General features: G+C 40.9%; 1 protein-coding gene across 1 annotated transcript in view; it reads right to left on the bottom strand.

The window, feature by feature from the left end:
* Positions 1-20,891, bottom strand: part of SPEF2 (sperm flagellar 2) — a gene marked incomplete at both ends in the record, with an annotated part of 204,416 nt that overhangs the window by 80,738 nt on the left and 102,787 nt on the right. The window contains 3 exons of the mRNA XM_080719700.1: positions 12,905-13,043; positions 13,127-13,254; positions 20,042-20,190. Of these exons, the coding sequence (XP_080575826.1) occupies positions 12,905-13,043; positions 13,127-13,254; positions 20,042-20,190 (416 nt within the window). The remainder of the gene's footprint in view (positions 1-12,904; positions 13,044-13,126; positions 13,255-20,041; positions 20,191-20,891) is intronic.

The raw sequence follows: 20,891 nt of genomic DNA, 5'->3' as shown, positions 1-20,891 counted from the left end.
GAGGGATTGTTGGATCTCACACTTGATTTGGCAAGAATTGGGGAATTACTAAATATTCCTGAGTAATCAGATGTGGGTTGGGTTTGAGAAAGACTTGAAAAGGTTGTGCAGACAAAAGCAGTACAAATGTACATGTTTACAAATGTTGTAAATTTTTTTTTAGTTAAAAAACCTAATTTCAATTTATATGAGGGTTACTTGAGACTCACATGAAACAAACTTACACAAAGGTAAAATATTAAAACTTACACAAGGTAAATGTGAATTAAAAAATCAAGCAAGTTTCCTAAAATTGCTATTAGAATAAAAGTAAAATTCAAGAGAAAAAAGTACTTAGGAGGCAGAAATGGTTATTTTGTATTATAAATAGGTATAGGAGACCATAAAGATATGCCTTATCATGCTTTTCCAAGTGTCCAATAAAGGCACACTGCAGAAGCTGATTAATGGGTTGCCTGGCGCTTGGGCACAGTTCAGTCCTGCCATCACTACGTTGACCTCTCTGCTATATTTCTTACCTATAATATTTGATCGTGACTAGTTCCCACCTTAGATCATTGCCATGGAATGAAATCAGACAGTGCCAGAATAGAGTATATGCTCGGTGTTAAGCTATGATAACTGTTGCCTTATTATCTGCAAGTCCAAAGTGTGGCAAGGAAAATGGATGGAAATGTGAGAGGCTCAGGAGCTTTTAACTTGCATTAGATTTTGCAAGATAATCCAGGTATGGATACGTAAACAAACAGAGCAGTTCTTTCAATCAGAATCATTAATAACACTTTAAAAATGAATGTGATATTCGGACTCATTCTACGTAATTTCAGTTATTCATAGGGCATGAAGCAAAGGAAAAATTTTAAAACAAATTTCTTTATTCTAGATCTACTTACTGTTTAAAAAGAGTTAAAATACGCCGGGCGTGGTGGCGCACGCTTGTAATCCCCGCGCTTGGGAGGCGGAGACAGGAGGATAGCGCAGGTTCGCAGGTTCGAAGCCAGCCGCGCTGGCGTAAGAGACCCTGTTTCAAAAATATAAAATAGGTCTGGGAGCGTAGCCCGGAGGTAGAAGGGCTTCCAGGAACCCCAGTACCACCAAATAAATAAATAAATAAAAATAAATAAATAAATAAATAAATAAAAAGAGTTAAAATATCTTTAGTGAGATTGATTTGTTCAAAACTTATCGAACCTTTCAATTAGAAACTATGCTATTTTCTAATATTCATAAATATCTTATATAGTAATAAAATTTAATCATGTATGTTTCTATCATATAAAACCTCAATAAGATGTATGGTTATGATGTATCAATAAAATATATGTGAAATAATAACTAAAATATGATAATTTTTTAAAGAGTTCCACTCAGTCTTTAATTAAGTAGGGACAAATCCCCACTTTAGAAGAAAAAAAGAAAAGAAAAAGAATTATCTGCAGTTTGAAGGGCAAAGGGAACAGATAAAAAAGAGAAAATTTATATTTCCCTTCCCCACAGAGGTTTTCTGAACCTGTTATAGCTTGACTAAAATTTTCATAATGTATGATTTTAAAGGCAGGTCTCTTCATGCAAATAAACTGCTGGCATGCTTAACCAGTGAAGAACAGTGGCAGAAAAGCTCATTCTTCTGAGCCTCAAATGTGGTCAAAGAAAGCATGTTCTGATTGTAGCAACTGACCAGTCAGTCCGGAATTCCACTTACAAAACCCCTGCCTGTTGGCTTCTTGTTTCCATTTCATTTCCTGAGAAAAGGGCAATGCATGGTCCAAGCTGGAGAGCTCAAAGGTTTAAGTTTTTCCCCTAAACCTGTGGTTCCCCTCTTCCTGCTCCATTGAATTGGCACTTGAAGAGCAGAAGTCCAGTGCTGGGCCGATCCTTGTCAGTCATTCACAAAAACTGACTGTGCTTTTTTGTGGATTTTGTAGGGGAGGGGTAGAGAGTCATAAATATTTTTGAATACCAAAATTTCCACCCAAGAAAAAAAATTAGTTTTGTTTTTTTGTACTGGGGATTGAACTAGGGGCATTCTATCTTTGAGTTATACCACCAGCCATTTTTAATTTTTAACAGGGTCTTGCTTAGTTGCTGAGACTGGCCTGGAACAAGCGATGTGCTATATCTCAATGTATATATGTATGTCGTATGCGACTCAGTGCTGACATATTTGAGATTCTTTTTACACTATTTGTTTAGCCTTTTAAATAATTTTATTGGTATAATATGATTATATGTTGTAGTGAGATTCAGAGTGATACATTCTTATATGTACAGTATATCTCTTGGAGTGGTTCCCATCTAACTCTACCACTATCCCCAATTCTCTTGGTTGGTAGTGATACCTTCATATATGGACATAATGAGAGCTCTATCAAAGTAATGGCATAACTTAAATATCTAAAAGTAAAATATAAGACATGGTAAAACTACTAAAAACATGGTATACTTGTATATAATCGTGAGGTGAAGTATTTTTAAATAGACCACAGAATAATTTATAATGAAAAATTTATGTACATAAACACAAAACTTTCTGCATGTTAATACTCACCTCAAGCTGGGCGTGGTGGCACATGCTTGTAATCCCAGCATTTGGGAAGCTGAGACAAGAGGTCTGCAGATTCAAGGACAGCTTAAGCTACTTAGTAAGACCCTCTGCAATTTAGTGAGACCCTGTTTCAAAATAAATAATAAAAAAATAGGGCTGAGGCCGGGTGTGGTGGCGCATGCTTGTAATCCCCGCACTTGGGAGGCGGAGACAGGAGGATTGCAGACAGGAGGATCGCGCAGGTTCGAAGCCAGCTGTGCTGGCTTAAGAGACCCTGTTTCCAAATAGAAAAGTATAAAAATAGAGCTGGGAATGTAGCCTGGAGGTAGAAGGGTTTTCAGGGACCCCAGTACCACACACACAAAAAAAATAGGGCTGAGGGTGTAGCTCAGAGGTAGAATCCCCAGTAACACACACACACACACACACACACACACACACACACACACACACACAACTCACCTCAAATAATGTGAAACAATTATCAAACAAAATATATCTGTAGCATTTATAACAGACAGTAAAAAAGTTATAGAAACCAATAAGAAAAATAGCACACTTTAATGGAAAAGTAGGCAGAAATTACAAATAGGCTTCAGGAGTAGAAAAATAAATGGCATTAAATTTAGGAAAAAAGATCAATTTTGACTGCAAAAAAAGAAATATAACTTTTGAGAAAATATTCACATGTTTACTCAGTAAGTTGAAAAATACTAAGGAAAAACGTAGAATATAATATTGGATATATTCATATAACCTGTTGCTTAAACTTTTATTGTGTGTGTTTTTTATATTTAAAAAGTTTTATAGTGAAGTGTGGTGGCTCATGCTTGTAATCTCAGTATTTGGGAGGCTGACATAGGAAGATCACAGGTTCAAGGAGAGGCTCATCAAGTAGTGACTTTCATCAGCCTAGTGAGACCCTATTTCCAAATAAAAAAAAAAGTTAGGGCTGAGGATGTGGTTTGGAGGTAGAAGGCCCCTGGGTTCTATTCCAAGATCAAAACAATTTTTTTTAATTTAAAAAATAAATAAGTTTTTGAAATTTGTAAATTTATAATGTGTTTCAAAGACCTTCAGAATAAATATAAGCTTCTATTCAACTGTTTTTACTTTTTGAGGAACTGGCCAAAGTTATGAAACCAATCTAGGTGTCCATTGACAAGAACAGATAAAAAAATGTGGCATAGACACACGATGGAGTTTTTCTCAGAAGAAAATTATGTCATTTACAGGAAAATGGATCGAAATGAAGAGCATCAGCTAAATGAGATTAGCCAGACTTAGAAAATCAGGGCCACATGTTTTCTCTCCTGTAGAAGGAAGAGAAAATAGGAAAAAAGGAACTTTGGGACAAGGAATAGGAATAGATATACCAGTAGAATGGTGGACAGTCTGAGAGAAGGAGAAAGAAAGAAAAAGAGAGGTTTTGGGAAAGAAACAGACTAGATTCTGTTATGTGCATGCATGAATGTATCGGTGGGAATCACACTGACTTTATGGGAGAGAAGGAAAGTGAAGTTGTGCATGTATATAATTATATCACTATGAATCTCACTATGACGCACAATTATAGTGCACCAATAAAAGATTAACAAAAAAGCAAAGTGCTTAAAGAAAATACAGATATGGTTAATATTTAGCTAGATGAAATTTTATTGTATAATCCTCTATCATAAAAATTGGCATTTAAAATTTGTTAGTGGAATGGTAACTAATAATATAAATCTGACAAAAGACAAAAATCATGTGATCATTTCAATAGACACTATAAAAGGATTTGACAAAATCCAACATCCATTTATGCTAAAGGGACTGTAGAGAATTGGAGAAAAGGAACATACTTCAACATCATAAAGGCATCATAAAGGCCCACAGCCAACATCATATTAAATGGGGAAAAACTGCAAGAATTACCCCTAAACACAGGAACAAGACAAGAATGTCCATTATCACCACTTCTCTTCAATATAGTACTTGAGACTCTAGCCAGTGAAATAAGGCAAGGCAAGGAAATCAAAGGAGTACAAATAGGAAAAGAAGAACTCAAACTTTCACTAATTGTAGATAACATAATAATATACTTAGAAGACTCAACAAACTCAACCAAAAGGCTTATAGAACTGATCAACAAATTCAGAAAAGTGTCTGGATACAAAATCAGTCTTTAAAAATCAGAAGCTTTTCTGTATACCAACCATAAATTCACTGAGAAAGAAATCCAGAAAACATTTCCCCTCAGGATCTCCCACCAAAAAATAAAATACTTAGGAATAAACTTAACCAAGGAAGTAAAAAAAACTCTACAAATAAAATTATAAAACATTGAAAAATATCAAAGAAAAACTTAGAAGATGGAAAGATGTTCCATGTTCATGGATAGGCAAAATAAATATCATCAAAATGGCCATGCTTCCAAAAGTTTTCTACAGATTCAATGCAATATCCATTAAATTACCAAGATCATTCCTTACAGGCATAGAAAAATCAGTCCTTAAATTCATTTGGAACAACAAAATCCCCAGACTAGCAAAAGTAGTTCTCAGCAACAAAAAGCATGGAGGAGGAATATTAATACCTAACTTTAAATTATACTACAAAGCTATAGTAATTAGTAATAAAAACAGCATGGTACTGGCACAAAAACAGATACATAGACCAGTGGAGCAGAATAAAAGACTCAAATCTGTATACTTTCAACCAATTGATTTTTGACAAAGGGGCAAAAAACATACACTGGAAAAAAGCCTATTCAACAAATGGTGTTGGCAAAACTGGTTAACCATATGCAGAAAAATGGAAATTAATCCCACTTTCTCACCCACCCTGCACAAAAGTCAATTTAAGATGGATCAAAGACTTGGAAATTAGACCAGAGACCTTGAGGCTCCTTGAAGAGAGCATAGGTTCAACACTGCAACACATAGGCACAAGTAAAATCCTTCTCAACAAGACCCCAAAGGCATAAGAAACTAAAAAGCCAATCAATATGTGGGATTTCATGAAACTGAAGAGTTTCTGTGCAGCAAAGGAAACTATCAAGCACCTCAACCAAAAGCCAACAAAATGGGAGAAGATATTTGTCACCATATCCTCTGATAGAGGACTAATATCTAGGCTATACAGAGAACTCAAGGAACTCAGCACTAAGCAAACAAATAACCCAATAAAAAGTGGGCAAGTTAACTAAATAGACACTCGAGGAAGGAAGAAATTCAAATGGCCAATAAATGCATGAAAATATGCTCAAAATCATTTTAAAATATATTTTTATTGGTGCATTGTAGTCAAACATCACAATGGAATACAAGACTTGTGAGGATATCCAAGAACACATCATCCAATTAGCCTTTATCCAATCCCCATCCCCCTCCCTCCCCCTCCCTCAATCTCATGCTTGGTTTAGTGGTTAACTTTGATATATTTGTTTACGTATATCATGTATCTTAAAGAGAGTCCATCTTCCCCCATCCCATCCCCTCTGATTGATCACCTTAATTGCTACTCAATAGGGCCCTTTCTTCAACTAGATTTCCTCCTATTACCCATTTCTTCCTAGTTTTTGCATATTAGGGAAAGCATCTGATTTTTTATTTTCTGTGATATTTCTCTGTGTATGCCGCATTGCAAGTTCAGATCCCACTCTTAAAGGCCCTGGCACCAGCCTGGCCACCTGGCAGACACTGATCCCGGCCTCGCTGGCTCCAGCACCGGCCTCACCCCTCGGCATGCTCTGATCCTGGCCTCTCAGACCCTAGTACTGGCCTTGCCTCAAGGCAGGCTCTGATCACAGCCTCACTGGCCCTGGCACCAGCCTCACCCTCAGCAGGCTCTGATCCCAGCCTCGTAGGCCCCAGCAGCAGCCTTGCCTCATGGAAGGCTCCGATCCTGGCCTTGCTGGCCCCAGCACCGGCCTCACCCCTTAGCAGGCTCCAATCCCAGCCTTGAAGGCCCAAACACTGGCCTTACCTCATGGCAGGCTCCAATCCCGGCCTCGGAGGCCTCAGCACCGGCCTTACCTCATGGCAGGCTCCGATCCTGGCTTCACTGGCCCTGGCACCAGCCTCAGCCCTAGGCAGACTCCAATCCTGGCCTCAGAGGCCAAAACACCAGCCTTGCCTCATGGCAGGCTCCGATCCCGGCCTCACTGGCCCCAGCACTGGCCTTGCCTCATGGCAGCTCTGATCCTGGCCTCGCTGGCCCCGGCACCAGCCTTGCCTCATGGCAGGCTCTGATCCCAGCCTTGCTGGCTCCAGCACCGGCCTTGCCTCATGGAAGGCTCTGATCCTGGCCTCGCTGGCCCTGGCACTAGCCTAGCCACTCGGCAGGCTCCTATCCTGGCCTCAGAGGCCCTGTTACTGGCCTTGCTGTGCATCAGGCTCTGGTCTCCGTCACTATGAGCAGGTTGTCTACAGATGTTATCTTTTTTCTTCCTTTTTTTTTTTTTGGTGGTACTGGGGTTCCTGGAAACCCTTCTACCTCCAGGCTACACTCCTGGAGACCTATTTTTTTTAAATATTTTTATTTGGAAACAGGATCTCTTAAGTCAGGGAGGCTGGCTTTGAACCTGCATGATCCTCCTGTCTTCTCCTCCCAAGCATGTGGATTACGAGCGTGAGCCACCATGCCTGGTGTTCTTTGATTTTTTTTTTTAATATGAGAAAGCAGCCCATGTCTTCTGCCAAAGCTGGGACCCCAAATACCTAGTGGCAATGAATTTTGTCTTCCCTCCAAAGGCAGAGGTCCACAGCTTCACTTCGGAGAGCAGGCTCTGCTGTTCCACCTGCACCCTGGTCTCCCGCTAAGCGCAGAGGAGCGTGGTGGGCATGAGGGCTCATGACTCCCAGAACATGCAGCGTGCGGCCCATCCCGGCTATGTGGGGCTCCCTCTGAAATCCCCCAAACCCCCACTTAGCATGTTGTCCAGAATTCCTGAGCATGTGTGGCAGGAGCAGTCTACTTTTGGGGAGATTTCCTCAAAAGCTCAAGGTGGACTGAACTAGATCTGTCTGCCACTCCAAATTCTGGTTACCACCACTGTTGCTGCTGCCACTGCCATCTCAGCTCTCTCCTGAACACCTTTCCCACACAGTTTGTTTTCTAGAATTCTTGAGCATGTGCAGCAGTAGCAGTATACCTTTGAGGATATTTCTTTAAAATTATGAGGTGGATTGGATTGAATCTCTGCCTCTACCAAATACTGACCATCGCTGTCACTGAAACAGCCATCTCGGTTCTCTTCCAAGCACCTTATTCACACAGCATGTTGTCCCAAGTTCCTGAGCATGTGTGGTGGTAGCAGTCTACCTTTGGGGTGATTTCTTCAAAAGATCAAGGTGGATGGGATCAGATCTCTGCCTCTCTTGAATACTGGCCGCTGCCATTGCCGCTGCCTCCACCATCCCAATTCTCTCCCAAACACTTTTCCCACACTGCATGTTGTCCAGAATTCCTGACCGTGCATTCTACCTTTGAGGCAATTTCTTCAGAAGATCATGTGGGTTGGATCAGATCTCTGCCTCTCCCAAATACTAGCCTCCACTGCCACTGCCACCGCAGCCACTGCCACCGCCACCGCCTACCTCCTGGTTCTCCGCTGAGCTCCTTCCTTACATGATATGATGTCCAGAATTCTTAAGCATGTGCAGCAGGATCATTCCCCCTTTGCAGGGATTTTTTTCCCAAAGGTTTCAAGTGAATTTGATAGAATTTGTCTGCATCTCCTGAATCCTGGCTGCCGCCGCCATCTTGGCCCCTCTCCAATATATATATATTTTTTTTAATAAGGGAAGACAGTATGTGTGTTTTTAAGAGGTTGTGGGATTGAGCACTCAGTAGCGATCAATTTTATCTCCCCTCCAAGAGTGGAGATAAGGCCACGGCCCTAACGTGTAGAGCAGGATCTGCTGTTCTGAGGACACCACAGCCCCCAGCACAGCAGAGAGGAGTGCAGCAGCCAGGCACTCTGAGTTCCCCAGAACACATGGCTGGGCTTCCCGTCTGGCACTGCTGAGCTCCCTCCAACATGTCCAGATCATTTTTCTTACAAGGTATGTTGTTAAGAGTCCCCAGCATGTGTGGCCGAAGCAGTCTTTTCTCTAATCCCTTCTGGGATATTTTTCCAAAAATCACTTTTTCTTGCATGGTGGGCACCTCATTGTCATCTTGCTTCTAATTCCACCTTTATCCACTCCCTCTCCTGTATTCTAGATAGGAAGTCACGGCTGGAAATGTCTCCTTAAGCTGTCCCAATCAGATATTAAACCAAAATCTGGTGTGGGCTTCTCCGAGGAATGCATGTCCCTTTTGGTGGCTGCGGTTGCCACTGTGACTGTGGCTGCAGCCATCTTAACCATCATGATCCTCAAAATCATTTAGCAGTCAGAGAGATGCAAATCAAAACTACCCTGAGATTTCACCTAACTCCAACTAGAATGGCAATCATTCAAAACACAAACAACAACAAATGCTGGCGAGGATGTGGAGAAGTGGAAACTTTTAATACACTGCTGGTGGGATTGCAAATTAGTGCAACCACTTTGGAAAACAGTATAGAGGATCCTCAGAAGAACATGAATGAACTTACCATATGATCTAGCAATATCACTCCTGGGTATCTACTGAATAGAATGAAAACCAAACTACCAAATTAATGCTGTGTATCTGTGTTCATAGCTGCACAATTCACCATTGTCAAACTATGGAACCAGCTAAGATGTCCATCAACAGATGAATGGATCACAAAACTATGGGATACGTACACAATGAAATTTTACTCAGCCATAAAGAAAAACACAATTACGTCAATTACACAATTACAGGGAAATGGATGGAACTGGAGGGTATTATGCTCAGTGAGATTAGTCAGTCACAAAAAATAAAAAATTGGATGCTCTCCCTAATATGAGAAAGCTAGGGAGAAAATGGGTCATAGGAGGAACTCTAGACAAAGAGGATACTATATATGAGGAAATAAGGCAACCTGAGGGGATGGAAGGGGGAAAGAGGGAAATTCTTTGAAGTTCATAAAGTACATTAACAAACATATCAATATCAATCACTAAGCCAAACATGAGAAAGAGGGAGGGAGAGGAAATGGGGCAAGAATTGGGTAAGGGCTAATTGGGTGATGTGTGCATGTATGCCTCTATCATCTTGTACTTCATTAAAATGTATGACTACAAAGCATCAATAAAAACTTAAAAAAACCAGTCAAACAGCCGGATGTGGTGGCGCATGCTTGTAATCCCAGCACTTGGGAGGCTGAGACAGGAGAATTGCGAAAGGTTCAAAGCCAGCCTCAGCTACTTAGTGAGGCTCTTAGCAACGTAGTCAGGCCCTGTTTCCAAATGAAGTATAAAATAGGTCTGGGAGTGTAGTCCAGGGGTAGAAAGCCCCTGGGTTCCATCCCTACTACCACAAAAAATTAAATAAATTAAAAATATGTCAAATAAATTATAATTTAGTTCATTATTAATACCGTTTAGTCATAAAAACAATGTTGTAGATGACTCTAATGAAAAACAAAACATGTCATATTGATGAGAAAATAATCTTTTAAAACAATACATATATTATGATCACATATTTGCAAAAATAATCTGGAGAGATATATAGATATACATTGAAGTAGTGATAGCAGGTGACTATTAGCAGTGGGATTATAAATTTGTCATTTTACATTTCTTATCTTTTTTATCTAATTTATATACAATACAATAAATATATAGTGTACTCAGAATTAGAAAAAGTCCCAAATAAGCTACTTTAAATTTATTAATCTTCTCATTCTCTGCCAGTAATCACCTAATATGGGGAAGAAATGTAAAGTATGGCTGGCTCGGGACTGCTTTTATGAATCTATTAGGAAAGAGATTTTATTTTTATTTTTTTTTTGAAAATTAGTACAGATTTTTATTTATTTTATTTTATTTATTTTATTATTTTTATTTTTTTATTGGTGCGTTATATTCATACAACTTATTGGGGTAAAAATCTTGTGTGTACAAACATGTACTCATCGCTGAGGTAGAATGTCCCTGGGATCTATCCTTAGACCCCCCCCAAAAAAAGTAATATGTAACTTTGTAAATCCTTTCACTGATTTTATCTTTTTTTAAAATCTCTTTCCTGATTGGGTAGGGGTTAAATCAGGAAAGAGATTTTTAAAAAAGATAAAATCAGTGAAAGGATTTACAAAGTTACATATTACTTTTTTTTTGTGGGTCTAAGGATAGATCCCAGGGACATTCTACCACCCAGCTACACCCCAAGCCCTATTTTTTGTTCTTTATTTTGAAAGAGGGTCTCACTAGTTTGCAGAGGGCCTCCTTAAGTAGCTGAGGCTGTCCAAGAACCGTGATCCTTTGGTCTCAGCTTCCCAAATGCTGGGACTATAAGCATGTGCCACTACTCTCGGCTTACATATTACATATTTTTGAGAAATATCTAAGCATAGGTAAAACACTTCGCTTTTACTAGGACTTCTGAACACCCTTTGGGTTCAACATTTTAGGACCAATTCCACCACCCAGGCCCCCATGATGCCTTGCCGCTGTTGCAAAAGCTTCCCAACTGGTTTCCCAGTAGATCTTCCTGCTCATTTACTCTATAGAATCTTTAAAAATCAGAGGCTAGCCGGGCATGATGGTGCATGCTTGTAATCCCAGCATTCAGGAGGCTGAGACCAGAAGATCTCGGTTTGTGGACAGCCTTAGCTACTTAGCGAAGCTTCTCGCAACTCAGTGAAACCCTGTTTTAAGAAATAAAAAGGCTAAAAAATAGAACTGGGGTGTAGCTTGGAGGTACAATTCTCCTGGGTTTCATCCCCAGTACCACACACACACACACACACACACACACACACACACACACACACACACACAAAATCAGAGTCTGAGGCTTCCTATCTCACTCAGCTCAACACCATTATTGTAATGATGACTTCCAAGGTCTTAGATAGCCTTAGATAGCATAGTTCCCTACTGTCTCTTTGATCTCTCTTACTCACACCCAACCTGCTCCAGCTCACCAACTTCCTGCTGTTCTTCAAACACACCGAGCATCCTTCACCTTCGCTTTTTGCCCTTGCTTTCCTCTTTGCCTCATTCACCCTTCTCCAGATATCTACCTGGCTCACTCCATCACTTCTGTTGTGTTCAGATACCACCTAGGGCTTCCCGCAACCATCATACACAGAATGGCTACAGAAATGTTCCATTTTCCTTGCTTTCTTCTCCTCCTGGCTCTTCTTACCAGTGGCACACTCACTACTACATCTACGTGTTCACTGCTTATTCTCTGTCTCCTGGCTACTAGGATACAAATATCATGAGGTCACTGACATTTTCTTCACTGATGAATTCCCAGCCCATTGAACAGGGAAGGGGCCACCGCAAATCCTTAGTAAGCATATTCTAGCAGATAACAAACTGTGGGGTAGAGTGTGGCAATGTTTTTGTTGCACAAATACATGCAGAAGTTATAAACAGACTTGACTTTTAGTATCCTATACTTTAAGCAGTGACAAGGAGCCCTTCAGATGGGATAACGGGGTCTCTAAGTTTACACAGGAAACATGAAGGGTGAGAGATTGAAATCAGGTCTGTGGTAGATTAGTGGGCCTTGTCTAAAGCATTAGGATAACACACTTAATTTTTATGAATTTGTGAAAACCTGCCTGTATATCTACTTCCAAACATTGCGCTTGCTGGAGATACAAAGATGTATAAGTTTTGGAACCTGACCTCAAGGACTATTCAATAGAGACAACCCTTTGTATTTTCCTTATTTCCCCCCCTCTTGCTATTAACTGACTATATAACTATAGACATGCCTGTAATTTCAGTACCCTTGGGAGGCTGACACAGGAGGATCACAGGTTCAAGCCAGTCTCAGCAACTTAGTGAAACCTTCAGCAACTTAGGGAGACCCTGTCTCAAAATAAAAAAAAAATAAAATAAAAAAGGGCTGGTGGGTATAATAGCTGGGAGGTAGAATGCCCCTGGGTTCAATCCCCAGTACATCCAGCCCCCACAGAAAAGGAGACAGAGGCACGTGATTAATGCCAGGGATGGGCACAGCTAATGCCCCACAAAGGGGATTGAGGTCTAGAAGACAGATGCCGTGAATGCCCATGGCTGCTGAGCATGGCATCTCCTCCCAGCAGTGTTGCCACCACATTGTCATTGAACGCAAAGGACAGAAGAGTCACGATTCTGGAATGCTCACTGGGTGAGAGTTCAAAACATTGCCTTCCTCATCCCCTCACCCTTGCCAGTGGGAAGGGAACAGACTGGGGCTGGGCAGCTCGGGTGCGCAGGCGCGGTGGCCCTGCCTGAGTGCTGCCACTGTTCTTACGTTCACTCTTTGGTGCAGCTCAGCCTTGGCTTCCTCATCGTCCCACAGGTCTTCGGGAAGAGAGTTGAAGTCAGCCTGCCATTGCGCTACAAAATCTTGCTTGTGGTCAGGACGCCTTAGGAACTCCTGGAAACTGGTTCTGTGAGGCATTAAGAGAATGAGAGGGACCTTATATGCCATGCCTGTCAACTTCAACTTTCTGATTTGGGAACCTGGACTCACCGAATCTCATATAAATATGACAGGACAGTGTGCTGGTCTTCTCTCAGATGCCTGAGGACCGTTCTGATGGTGTTTATGTAGGAATTCTCTATTATTTCCCAGTAAGGTACTAAAAACGAAGGTAGTTCCTGTTAATGGTAAAACACAGAAATTGTTTTGAAATGAAAATTCTGAATAACTGGGTCAAAAGCACACGATTCAGCCGGGCACACGGTGGCGCACGCTTGTAATCCCCGCGCTTGGGAGGCAGAAACAGGAGGATCGTGCAGGTTTGAAGCCAGCCTCTCTGGCTTAAGAGACTGTTTCCAAATAAAAAAAAAAAGTACAAAATAGTTCTGGGACTGTAGCCTGGAGATAGAAGGGTTTACAGGAATCCTGGTACCACCAAAACAAACAAATAAACAAACAAACAAACATACACACGCACGATTCAATGAACAAATCTAGACACAGCTGTGAAACTTCTCACTCCTACTCTTTCTCCCTCCCATAAATTCCTGTTCCCAAAAAGTCTTCATGTTTCAACACAGACATGTTTTCTTCCAGAAATCCTTCCTTGATACAACAAGTTTTCAAGGTCAAGCATGGATGGCCTGAAGTCCCATAGCAGCCCATACTCCTCTCATTATAATGACATTGATAACTTTAATTGTAACTGTTATTTTGTCTGTGTTCAACTCTAGAATATCAGTCCTTTAAAGTCAGGAACTATGAGGTCCTCTATTTTATTTTTTTATTTTGCATTGGTATTGGGTATTGGGATTGAACCCAGGGTGAGACTGGCAGTGAACCTATATCTTCCTGTCTCAGCCTCCCAAATACTGGGATTACAGGTGTGCAGCACAGCATATCTGGTTTACCACTACACAATAGTTCCTGTAGTTATCACAGTGACTGGAAGCCAAGTAGGTCCTCAAGGGTTATTAACTGAATGAAATAACTGGACCATCCCGTTTTGCCTCGACTGAAAAACCACTTTGTCTGGAGAACATATTGTGTTCATTATAAGTTACTCCTCTGACATCCCCCAGGACATTCTTGTTGTTTGTACCATGGAAATTACTTAAGCGTCCAATAAGGAAATCCACTAAGAATTACTCATGGAGTTGTCCATCTGTGTGGCATTCATTGCTTTAGGGAAAAGAAATTTTGTGGCAAAGAAGGCTGAGTCCCCAGCTTTAGGGCTTATCTTCTGGTGGGAGAAGAAAAACAGTGGAGAGGTAAGAAGTAAATAAATAAATCAGTGAGCAGGTGGGTGAGGACCTAAGCAACTTAATTTGCTTATAGAAAACCAATTCAAGTTCTAAGGGCCGTGAAGGGACAGAGGTGCTGCTTGGTTTGGGTGATCCTGGAGGGCCTCTTTCTTTAGATTGCTTGGAGAAGAGACATTTGGATGAATTAATTCTCAGGGTAGAAGACAGAGCAGGTGCAAAGGCACTGCAGTGCAAATGTTCTTGGCACATTTGAGGGAGAGAACTCATATGAGTGTGAGCAGAGCTTAGTGGAACAGAGAGGGTGTGGAGGAAGGTGCGTCTGAGAGGAAACTAAGATCCAGTTCTACCCCTTCCTGTCCTCTGTTCCCGGGGGGCATTGACCTCATTCAGGCCCTTGTCAACTCCTGTCTTGATTGCTGTAGGAGCCTCCTGACAACCCCTGGGTTTCTTTTTGACATTCTCAAATAATATTCCCAAACCAGCTAAAACTTTTGAGCATCTACAATCATCTGTGAAGTTGGTTTTTATTATTATTATTTTTTTAATTTTTAGAAAACAAGATCGATGAGTCACAAAAAAACAAGATAAATGAGGCACAGCGCGTGAATGGATTTTACCAGGTCACATGGCTGAGTGACAGGACTGGGATTTGAACATATGCAGACTAATCACAACCCATACTTTTAAAAGCTCACACTCTCGGTCTCTTCTGAGTTGTTGTTTTGAAAACAGATCCCCAAATCATACTTGCTGAAGAGCATACCATGGCTTCTACTTAGCAGATAAAGTCCAAACACTCCAACACTGTTTATTATTATTATTATTATTATTATTATTATTGTTATTGTTATTGTTATTATTATTATCGGTACTGGGGATTGAACTCATTGTCATTCTACCTCTGAGCTACACCCCCAGCCTTAGTTTTAACTCTTTATTTTGAAACAGGGTCTCACTAAGTTATGGAGGGCCTCACTAAGTGGCTGAGGCTGGCTGTGAACCTATAATCCTCCTGTCTCAGCCTCCCAAGTACTGGGATTACAAGCTTTGCACCATCACGCCTGGCTGCAAAACTGTTTCTTAATGTCCTTACAAATCTGGCCCCTCTCTTCCTGTCAGACTGCCTTCCTCAAGCTTTATTCACAAACTTTCTTCTCCCATGTACACCTGGCTATTGTCTTTGACACATGTTCTTCCTCTCTCCCTCTTCCTGCCCACTTAATGCACACTAAAAAGACACTTTGCAGTGGAGGCCTTTTTTATTTTTTTTGCTACTCCAAACAAAATGCATTGTTCCTTCCTCTGTTATTACAGTTTGTGCTTTGGTTACAGATGCAATTACACAGCTGTGTTATAATCAATTCCTTACAGTCTTCTGTCTCTGAGCTGCTGCGTCCTTGGACATAGAAAGCACAGCTGCTTGTTTTTGTGTTCTCAGGACTACGTGCAGTGTTTGCTCATAACAGGTGCTCAGTGAGTGTTGGATGTAAGAAGATGCCCTATAAACAGTTCTGTCAGTTATTATTTTTTACATGTGGTACTGGGGATTGGACCCAGAAGAATTCCACCTCTGAGCTATATCCCTAGCCCATTTTTTTTTTTTTTTTTTTTTTTTGCGGGTCTGGAGATGGAACCCAGGGACATTCGACCTCCAAGATACACCCCCTGCCCTATTTTTTATTCTTTATTTGGAAACAGGTTCTCACTAAGTTGCGGAGGGCCTCACTAAGTAGCTGAGGCTGGCCATGAACCCAGATCCTCTGGTCTCAGCCTCCTGAATGCTGGGATTACAAGTGTGCGCCACCACACCTAGCTTTCCTAGACCATTTTTTTATTTTTTATTTCGAAACAAGCTTTTGCTGGGTTGAGAGTCTTACTATGTAGCTGAGGCTGGCTATGGACCTATGATCCTCCTGTTTCAGTCTCCCAAGTGCTGGCATTACAAGCTTGTGCCACCATACCTGGCTTTGTTACTTTTTTTTTTTTTTTTGAGAAACTGGATGGATGCATCTAGTTTTAAAAGCCTAAGTTTCTATGTACAATTGTATGACACATGTTCATTTACATCCATTAAACACAATTCCTGTACTACTTCTCTGACATTATTTTAACACTCTCTTCTGACCTAGTTCCCTTCTCTGGTTTCCAGTTTGTCATGGTCTCTCAAGAGTCAGTGGTAACGAGAGTGGTACTGAGGACCATTTTAAAGAAACATGTCACTAGACCTTCCTCCTAGTCTCCTTCAATCCATTAACCAATGCTGTGCCTGGACAGTTACTACCTAAGGATGGGCCTCACTAGACCAACATCCAGCTCACAGGTCTCACTCATCTATAATAAGTTTATGAGAAAATTGCCCAATACATCCTGAATTCAAAAGGTCCTATGTCTTAGCTAGGCATGGTGGCACACGCTTGTAATCCCAGCACTTGGGAGGCTGACACTGGAGGATTGTAGTTCGTGGACATCATCAGCTACTTAGCAAGGCCCTCCACAACTTAGATCCTGTTTCAAAATAAGGAATTAAAAAATAGGGCAGGGAGTACAGCTTGGAGGTAGAATGCCCCTGGGTTCCATCCTCAGTACTGCAAAAAAAGGTCCTATGACTTGACAAGGAATACGCTAATTAAATAGACTTACTCTCCCCAGAAAGGCTCAGCTCAGAGTGATTATTTTTATATTTCACAAATGCTCAGAAGTCCAATGTTTAATAATCTGCCCCCAAGTTTTGTTAGGAATTGACATATAAATGATTGGTCTGGATGTTAATAAATTCCATCCACCTTTTCTTAAATAATCAAGCATTTGACGTCAGTTGGCCCCAGGTAACTGAAATCTCACAAAGTAAAACTGAAGTGTGTGTGTGTCTACTGTATTTTAAGCAAGGTCAGAAGCGCTGCTTGAGAACATGTTGTGCTTCTAGCAGAAGTCCTGTCTGTCAGCCTCCTGAGGAAGGGCGGGCGGGTTTCCAAGGACAGTATGCATGGCCCTGTGGCCCTTGGGTTCAGCTTCATTTCAAAGAAAGAGGAAAAGAATGAGGAAGAAGAGGAGAAAGAGGAGGAAGAAGACTAGAGAAAGAAAAGTAGGAGGAAGAAGAGGAGGAAAAGGATGATGAGGAAAAGGGGGAAGAGGAGAGACGGAGGAAGAAGACTGCTATATGTGGAGTGTGGATGAGGACATCAAATGGGCCTATGGGCATATGGAGAGGAGAGAGAGACAGAGAGGTGGGGGGAGAAATTGCTTCTAATCTGCCTTTCTCAGGCAGCAACAGCCAAGTGTAAGGAGAGCTTGGCCTGCTCCCTTCACCAGTCACAAAGGAGGCGCAGAGAGAACCAAGGAGGTAATCACAGCTAGAGGTCTTCTTCCTGGCCTGTGGGAGTCAAGAAGCAGAAGCAGCTATGCCCTGAGTTCTGTAGACTTTGGCTAGATTAACATGAAATCTCCTGAACTGTGAGCAAATAAATCTTCCCTCTTCTAAGTCATGATGGTTGTGTGTTTTGGGCTACGGCAGTCATAATGTTGAGTGAAACACTGGAGCAGCTGAAGGTGTGTGGCATATCCCAGTTTCCTGCCCTGAACAGCTCTGGGAGCCCTCATGCCCTCCACCTCTTCCAAGTATCTCCTCGCTGCTGGTTGCTATGAGGGCTGTGCATCCTTACCCTGTCACTGGCTCTCTCTGTACAGAGTCTTCCTGAGGCCTGCAGTCCTACTTTCTTCTTTTCCACCTGATGTTGTGAGTCCATAATGGCACCCAGCTCTGTCTTGTTCAGGGGGAATAATCTAATGCCTGTAGGTTTCCTTACTTATTGACTACACATTTATACATTGTGCCATGTTATACATCCTCAATTTTTCATCTTCTTTCTGTCAGAATCTTTACCAGTGAAAGAAGTAAATGAATATGAGTGTGAAGGTGCCTTTATATAATCCCAATTACTTGGGAGGCAGAGGCAGATGATTGCAAAGTTCAAGGCCAGCCTAGGCAGCTTAGTGAGACCCCCTGTCAAAATAAAAAAGGCCTGGGGATGTAGCCCAGTAGTAGAGCACCACTGGGTTCAATCTCTAATACCCACCTATCTTACTTTATTCTCCACCCCCCCAAAAAAAAAGACATACATAAGATCTGGTATCATATCTCAATGTTAACATTTGTTTTAATTATTCTTGTCCTCTGTTTTCTACTCATCCTCTATGATTTTACTTCTTTCAAGGACTTTTAAATTTGGTGTTAAGGAATATATTTTGGTATTTTTCTTTATCATACTACTTAAATAATGTTAATTTTATCAATATCATTCTAAAAGCCCTCTCCTGTGTTCTATATTCTGCTTTTATAACCATTTAAATCTATCTATCATCTATTTATCTATCTATCTATCTATCTATCTATCTATCTACACACATATATAAATGCAGTATATAACTTCTGTCTGGATGAGTGCTATCAGTTATATATATGTATAATATAATATAGATATATAATATACAATATACATTTTTACTTATGTACTTATATTACTTAATATTCTTGTCTTAAATATTTCTATTCTAATTTTACCTTCTATGCTAATTAATGAACTCATTAGGAACACATCAAGAATCTGTTCCATGCTCTGTTTGATTCTGTGTGGGATACAGTGAATAACTGCATAAGCTTCTTCCCTCCCTCTAACATTTATAATTGAGGAGATGAGATTCCCCTGGAAGAGCTCAACAATAGCAACCCCACAGTTACTGTACTCATGAATAGTTGTCAGATGGATGGGCCTTGCTGAGCTCATCAGAGTAAGAGATGCCTGGTCCTGTAAGAGAGGATTTGGTCCTGTGAAAAATCTCCTTGTACTTAAAAAGTATTAAATCACCATTCAGTGTGTTTTCCTGAGATGGTTTATCTGTTAAGGCAACAGGAAGTGCCTGGTGGCAGCTGGGCTTTGCAGCTGTCAGAGTCTGATGGGTCCCCTAGGGCATCTCCTTGTCTGGCACACCCATTGTGGGTTCTCAGGTAACAGCTGTCGGCTTTTATATGGGCTTACTTAGCTTCAAAATTTGTTCCTATCTCTAAAAAGTCATAGGTTAAACTCCATTTAAAAGCATTAAGATGTGGGCATTAGGACATGGATGGGGGCTATAAATTTGCTGGATATGTGTTCGGCAGAGATTATTATTCTAGGAAACTGTATCTCTGTTTGTCCTCGAGGAGAAAATTGGTCCTCCCAGAACCCATTTGCTCCCCTGATTTCACCACTCAAGAGCAGCTCAGAGATGACTCAGAAGCTCAAATGAGGAGGAGAAACTTTGAGATGTGGTTTAATGAGAAATCTTTAGACAATTTATCTCATCAGCTCTCTTTCTTTTTGCTGTGCTCTGGAATTGAACTCCGGGCATCATTGCATAAAGGCAAGCACTTTGCCTCTAAGCTATACCCCCATCCTATCTCAGCTTTTTTATAAATATATATACACACACATATATGTATTCAACAACAAATATATGTATATATATATACACACAGATATATACATACATATACATATACATATACATATACATATACATATACATATACATATACATATACATATATATACACACACATACATCTTTGAGAGGCATTTTGGGTATTTGGATGTTGCAATGATGATGTGAATCTTACTATAAACGTGAGAAAGAATGGGTGTTTAGGTGAATCCGAGCTGCATACCTCAGGAATTGGCTCGTTCACATAGACCCACTCTTCAGATCCAGGCTTAGGTGGCGGTGGCACTGTGGGAGTGGGTGATACCTCTGTGGAGCCAGCAGGTGACTTCTTCACTGGTGTTTTTCCTCCTGGCGATTTTCCTTTAGGAGAACCTTAAACATGCATATTAAATCATTCCATGACAAACAGAGAACAAGACAGAATTGTGCTGGATGAATAAATCCACAACTGCCCTGGGCTTCAGACAATTCACTGCCTGCTTTGAACAGCCTTACAAAATAAAAAAAAATAAAAAAACCAACAATTTAATGAGATTAGATTGGCCTCAAATTAGCCAATTATACTACTAATAAAGAGTTTGTGTTTTTTGTGATTATTTTTGAGATGAGGTTTCCATAAGTTGCCTGTGTTGGCGTAGAACTTTTGATCCTCCTGCCTCAGCCTCCCGAGTAGCTGGGTTCACAGGAGTGTGCCACCATACCTGGCTGTGATCTTTTTTTAAAAAAATCAGTCTGATTTCTCTCATCCAATTGGCTGCTAAAACAACTTGATATTTTATTTTTATCTTTGTCTGTACTTCTACAATGTACGTGTGGTTCTTGAAAGTTTAGACTCTAGAGCAGTGTATTTTATTCCCTACTGTCCAGATAAACTCTCTACCCTGAAGGAGAAAGAGAGTAGCTAGAGCCTCAGTTGTGTTTTTGGTGTCCTGGGGTCTAGGGATGAAGGATCCACTTAAGAGTTATCTAGAGGAGATGAGGCCAAAGTAGCTCCTGAGCCACCTCACATTCCCTGCAGTTGACACAGAGTTTCTCAGGGGAAACTCTATGTCTTGTTATACTCAGGGGATAAC

Source organism: Muscardinus avellanarius, assembly GCF_963383645.1.
Source record: "Muscardinus avellanarius genome assembly, chromosome: 1".
Lineage (NCBI taxonomy): Eukaryota > Metazoa > Chordata > Mammalia > Rodentia > Gliridae > Muscardinus > Muscardinus avellanarius.
This window is presented reverse-complemented; position numbering and strand designations above follow the sequence as displayed.